This window comes from Pyxicephalus adspersus, chromosome 9 (assembly GCF_032062135.1).
Source record: "Pyxicephalus adspersus chromosome 9, UCB_Pads_2.0, whole genome shotgun sequence".
Taxonomy (NCBI): domain Eukaryota; kingdom Metazoa; phylum Chordata; class Amphibia; order Anura; family Pyxicephalidae; genus Pyxicephalus; species Pyxicephalus adspersus.
This window is the reverse complement of record NC_092866.1, coordinates 65,778,624-65,784,665: the sequence shown is the minus strand read 5'-3', so window position 1 is coordinate 65,784,665 and position 6,042 is coordinate 65,778,624. Positions and strand designations below refer to the sequence as shown.

General features: G+C 44.1%; 1 protein-coding gene across 1 annotated transcript in view; it reads left to right on the top strand.

The window, feature by feature from the left end:
* COPB1 (COPI coat complex subunit beta 1) overlaps positions 1-5,739 on the top strand; it is a gene marked incomplete in the record, with an annotated part of 13,751 nt that extends 8,012 nt beyond the window's left edge. The window contains 10 exon segments of the mRNA XM_072422360.1: positions 19-179; positions 528-648; positions 1,987-2,214; positions 2,421-2,600; positions 3,348-3,492; positions 3,902-4,021; positions 4,099-4,244; positions 4,651-4,740; positions 5,118-5,273; positions 5,477-5,739. Of these exon segments, the coding sequence (XP_072278461.1) occupies positions 19-179; positions 528-648; positions 1,987-2,214; positions 2,421-2,600; positions 3,348-3,492; positions 3,902-4,021; positions 4,099-4,244; positions 4,651-4,740; positions 5,118-5,273; positions 5,477-5,536 (1,407 nt within the window).
* Positions 5,740-6,042: the final 303 nt, after the last annotated feature.

The window sequence follows — 6,042 nt, the reverse complement described above, 5'->3', positions numbered from 1 at the left end:
ACCTCTATTTGTCTGTAGGTTCCCATTGTGGAGACAGAGATTAAGAAGGAGTCCGGGGAGCTGAAACTGGAGGAGGAGGTGACCGTGGGCTCCACCCAAAGGCTGGTGACTGAAATGGGCACATATGCCACCCAGAGTGCTCTCAGCAGCTCCAGGCCAGCAAAGAAAGAGGAAGAGAGGTTGGTTACTGATTCTAGAGTTCCAAGATTTATTCCTCTGCCTTTGTACACTTTTATGGGAAGGTTTAGTATTGATTAGATTAGTACATGCACATCTCGCTCTCTGCAATTTGCAGAAAAATTCCCTTTGTCTGCCAAAAATCTAACAAGCTTGTTAGAAAAAAAAATTGTGCAATGAGCTGACATCACTCTCCCTCTGCTGCACCCCATACCACCTCCCCATCTCCTAACTGCCATAAGATAATGTAGAGGTGTTCTGTAGTCAATTAGGGTATAAGGTAGGCTCACTGTGTTAACTCATTGGATCGGTGTGAATGGATCATAACTGCTCTCCTTTCTCTCTCATAGGCCGCCTCTCCGAGGGTTTTTATTGGACGGTGACTTCTTTGTCGCTGCTGCTCTCGCCACTACACTTACTAAGATTGCTCTGCGCTATGTGGTCCTGGTGCCAGAGAAGAAAAGGCAAAATGTAAGTGTAAAATAAATCCACAAATAAATATTTTGTCTTCTGACCCCCTGTTTATCTTTGTGTTGGAGCAGATTTCAGAACACATTGATCTAGGTAACTTTTGGGCTGGTCAGTAGGGCGATATCCTAATATTTTACCAATGAGTTAATCAACTGGTGTTTCAATCTGATTGGTCAGGAAGATGCCCCAAGTTGAGGATTGGGATGGGGCAATGCAAATAAAAAAATTATTTTATGTTGATACACAATATGTGCTAACCTGAAATTGTCTTGTTGCCTAGAGCAACCTATTGAGTGTCAAAAAAACACAGGTTCTGATTGTTTGCAGTGGGAATCTCTTTGTAGTGTTTTATTATTTAATTCTGCAGTCCTCTATGAATTGTATTTTGTTTAGTAGGAAGTATCATTGGAATAAACGTTGATCTGGCATTGCCTAATATTATTATTATTATTTTTATTTATATAGCGCTGATATAGAAAGTACAGCTCCATAGAAAGTCCATAGTCATTTCACGAACTGTCCCTCAAAGGAGCTCACAATCTAATGCCCCTCCCCCATAGTCATGTTTTTATTACAGTTTAAGGTCAGCATTGGAGGTAAGCCAATTAACTTTGTTTCTTGGAATGTGGGAGGAAACACGAGGAGAACCTGCAAACTCCATGCAGATAGTGTCCTGGCCGAGATTCAAACCTGGGACCCAACGCTGCAAAGACCACAGAGCCACCGTGCTGCCGGTGCAATCACAATGTGACTCTTCAATATTAGATCTAATCACTAAAAAAACAGCAGTTCTATTCTTTCTCCTATCTGTGCTGTGTTTTTTATGCTATAAAGGAACATGACATTGGTGTTTTCATGGAATATGACAGACTGACATACAAGACATAAGACAACGGTGTCAAACTTAAATACACAGTGGGCCAAAATTAAAAACTTCAACAAAGTCGCGGGCCAAACTTGAAGTTTATTGAAACAATTGAGGAAGTTTTTCCTTCTCATTAGAAATAAAACCTTTTCATATAGAAACAAAGAGATTCTGCTTAACATTCAATCTGGAACAAGCTTATAATAGAGAAATTGCACCGCCACTACAATTCCCTTTGTCTATAAAACAGTCCAATGTGGGGCCACACATAGGCAGAGAGGCCGCTGGTCTATAGACATGATGCCGGAAATTGTGGTAAGTAGTGGCGCTATTTCAATGCAGTGACGGGCCAGCTGCAATTCATATTTAGAATTGGGGGCCAAAAAAATTATTTTGTGGGGCCAGAGTTTGACACACCTGACATAAATTGAGTGAATTCACAATATAATCTTTTTTGACTCTTCCTTCCGCAGTCCTTTGTAGCAGAAGCCATGTTATTGATGGCAACTATTTTGCACCTGGGGAAATCCTCCCTTCCAAAGAAGCCCATCACAGATGATGATGTGGACCGAATATCTCTGTGTCTCAAGGTTCTCTCTGAATGTTCTCCATTGATGAGCGATATCTTCAACAAGGAGTGCCGCATGTCCCTCTCCCATATGCTGTCAGCCAAGCTGGAGGAGGAGAAGCTCTCCCAAAAGGTAAGGTCACCTCTGCACCATAGCTGCTCCATTTTTTTTTTTCGTAACCCTCCACAGGTCCCCTTTATGTGCTTGCATAAAGTTTTGTTGGGCCCAAGTATTTCAGGATGGGATATGTGGAAGGCGATACGGGGCCCGGGCCCTACCGGAGGTGCATAGCTGACAGAATATCATCATCTCGGTTTGTCCTCTTCACCTCTTCACAGAAAGAATCAGAAAAGCGCAATGTGACGGTTCAGGCCGACGATCCGATCTCCTTTATGCAGCTTACTGCCAAGAGTGAGATGGCATCTAAAGAGGACCAATTCCAGCTGAGTCTGCTGGCCGCTATGGGGACCACACAGAGAAAGGAGGCAGCTGACCCTCTGGCATCCAAACTTAATAAAGTAAGGGCCCTGTGCGTGTACCCATCACATGTCTGGGCAATGAAGGCTGCATGACTTATAGAAATCACCTGATTGGTCTTCAGAGTTCAGTTATTTTGGGGTGCTAATTCTTAAAGTGGTCTACTTAAATATGGCTTCACCATATGGGGTCACCACCCCCTTCTAATACAGATATGGGAGTCTGGAAAGTGTGCATCAGATGGCCTACATACTTATATAATGCATAGATAAACATACATAACAATACATAATGCACACCTCCCACATTACCTCATACCCTGGTTATCAGTTTAATAACCGCTGCTCTTTTCTGGCACCCTGTGTCTCTTCTGTCATATTTTTAGGAACCCTCCAGCTCAGGTAATAGTTATTGTTGTCAATTCTATACATATTCCATTATTGGCACCTTTATATAACCGTAAATGAACTTGGTTGAGACACCTGGCTCAGGTAATCTATACATATGTGAGCTTGTGTGATCACCCACCTGGAAGATAGTGGAGCAAGTAGGACACAAAAGATACTTCATGTGTATATATCACAGGGGGACTCTGGGGGACGTGATGTGTGTGTATCACATGGGGACACTGGGGGACTTGATGTGTCTATCACAGGGGGACACTGGGGGACTTGATGTGTGTATATCACATGGGGACACTAGGGGGCTTGCTATGTATCCTATGGGGACTCTGGGGGACTTGGTGTATTGTTCTAGGAAACTGATTGACGTTGTCTGCTCTCTTCCAGGTGACTCAGCTGACCGGTTTCTCAGATCCTGTGTATGCAGAGGCCTACGTTCATGTTAACCAATATGACATTGTCCTGGATGTATTGGTTGTCAACCAGACCAACGACACTTTACAGAACTGCACGCTGGAGCTTGCTACACTGGGTGAGGAGGCACTACCAACCAGGGCTTCCTGTGCTGCATGTCTGACCACTGAGGCTTTCATAAATCCTAATGTTGGTGTGCTGAGCAGACACATCTGTCTTAGGGTAGCAGTGGTTAAAGGAAGATTTAAAATTTAGCATTTACTAAAGCTGAATTACTATTAGTGGGTGGTTTAGTATGATGATAACGAATTTAAATAATTGTTTTTGTGGATCTAGGTAGTTGTAGTTCCTCTGTGCAGGCTGCAGGTGGCGGTAGTGCCATGTGCTCACAATACTCGGTTACAATCGGGAAGTAAAAGGTTTTGTTACTTTTACTGAATCCTGACACCTGATTGGTTGTTTTTGGATTTTCATTTGTTCATATTGAATAGTTAATACTAAGACTCACAGTGATCTTCTAATTCCAGGTGATCTGAAGCTGGTGGAAAAGCCGTCTCCTCTTACTCTTGGTCCACATGATTTCGCCAACATCAAGGCCAACGTGAAAGTGGCCTCCACAGAGAACGGCATCATTTTTGGGAACATTGGTCAGTCTGAGCTCTACTGGTATTAGGTTTCTGATCATTTTAAGGTTCAGTTTTAACAATTTTATGTTCCCCTGCAGTGTACGATGTGTCTGGTGCTGCTAGTGACCGGAACTGTGTGGTCCTCAGTGACATCCACATTGACATCATGGATTACATCCAGCCAGCATCCTGCACAGACACAGAGTTCAGACAAATGTGGGCCGAGTTTGAGTGGGAGAACAAGGTGAGCATAACGGTGTCTATACTTACACTTTCCACTAGGAGGCGCTATTCTAACTGCATAGCGAAATCACATTGTTTCTTTTTGAATTCCATCCATTTCTATGTAAAATCCACTGCCTTTGTGCTGCAGCTAGAAGATGAGGAATGGACTGGGATCTGCCTGGAGATGCCACCTAAAGAAATTTATAACATTCCCTCCTTAGCATGCAGTGTTAGAGGCACAGTAATAAACCACTCACTGCTCCTCATCTATAGGAGGAATAAAGCTGCAAATTTCCAACAAATGCCCCATCAGCCCCAATATCTGATGTCATAACCCACCTTTATTTATGCCTAATGCCATGATCTGATTGGCTGTTATTTCTTTCAATGATCCTCCCTGATATTAACTCTGCTGCCCCCTTCAGGTGACGGTGAACACAAACATTGCGGATCTGAATGAATATTTGCAGCACATCCAGAAGTCCACAAACATGAAATGTCTGACGCCAGAGAAGGTGAGTGACCCGGGGCAGGGTACCAGATAAGGAACCTTCAATCAATGGGCAGAGAGCAATGCGGTCCTGTGAGGGAATGATTCACCCACTGAGATTTCAGCTTTAGGATAACATCTGGGCTGGGCAGTGTTGAATCCTAATTATTGATGATTTGTTTGGGGGCAGAAATTGCTTTATTCAGTTAATTCCTTATGGTTGCAGTGGGTCCTTCCCTGGTCACATGACGAGCTTCTGCCACCATGGTGTGGCCCTATTCTCGGGTTTGCATGATAACCTGATGCCAATTTGCTGTGGCCTTCTCGTAAATGACAAGCTGCTGCCAGTCTGTGAATTCATTGTGTTGCTCACATTTATCTGTTTATTTGTTCCATCCATAGGCTCTATCTGGGTCATGTGGTTTCATGGCAGCCAATCTCTACGCCCGCTCCATATTCGGTGAGGATGCCCTTGCCAATGTCAGCATCGAGAAGCCGATCCACCTTGGGCCGGATGCTCCAGTTACGGGACACATACGGATCAGAGCCAAGAGTCAGGTGAGGAGCCCCAGGGCCCACAGGATATCTGGGTTATGGCATGTACAATGGCAGTGACTGGGGGGATTCCTGACACCCATTAGCCCCCCTTCCAGTTATCAGATTAATACCCTGTGAATAATTTGCCCTTAGGCCTCCCATAATATGTTCACACAAGGGGATGGGTGAAAGTGAAATGAATAACGGCTTTGTGTTCCTTGCAGGGAATGGCACTGAGCCTCGGAGATAAAATCAATCTGTCTCAGAAGAAATCGACGGTATAGGTGGAGCTGTACCCAGAATCCTCTTCTCCTCCGCCAATTATCAGCCATCATGATTCGGGCCCCTCTGTGCTCCATGTGCTTCGTAGAGTGTAGAATTCCTGGCGGATAATTCCTCATCCTTCCGAGGTTTCCTCTGTTTTATCAATGCTCTTCACTAACTGAAATTTCATGTCTGTCCATCAATAAATCTGTCTTTTGATTAATGTTGAGTGGGCTGAATGGGGGGGGATTATTGGGTCGGCGGTGCTTTATATATGCCAGACCCGGCCTCCGACTCAGCAGCACTGCCTTGTTTTACCCTTCCTAATACCCTCACTAACTACATGCTAAAGGAAATATTTTATTACAATTTATCTTTTCCCTGCAAATATTAAACTTCAGTCCTGATACCAGCAGGGGGAGGAGTTCAGAATGCCTTGATGGTCAGTCTGCAGGAGTGGGCAGTCCTAGGCAGACTGAATTTGCATACAGACTGCCCACATGTAATGCAAAACCTCCAAAATTGA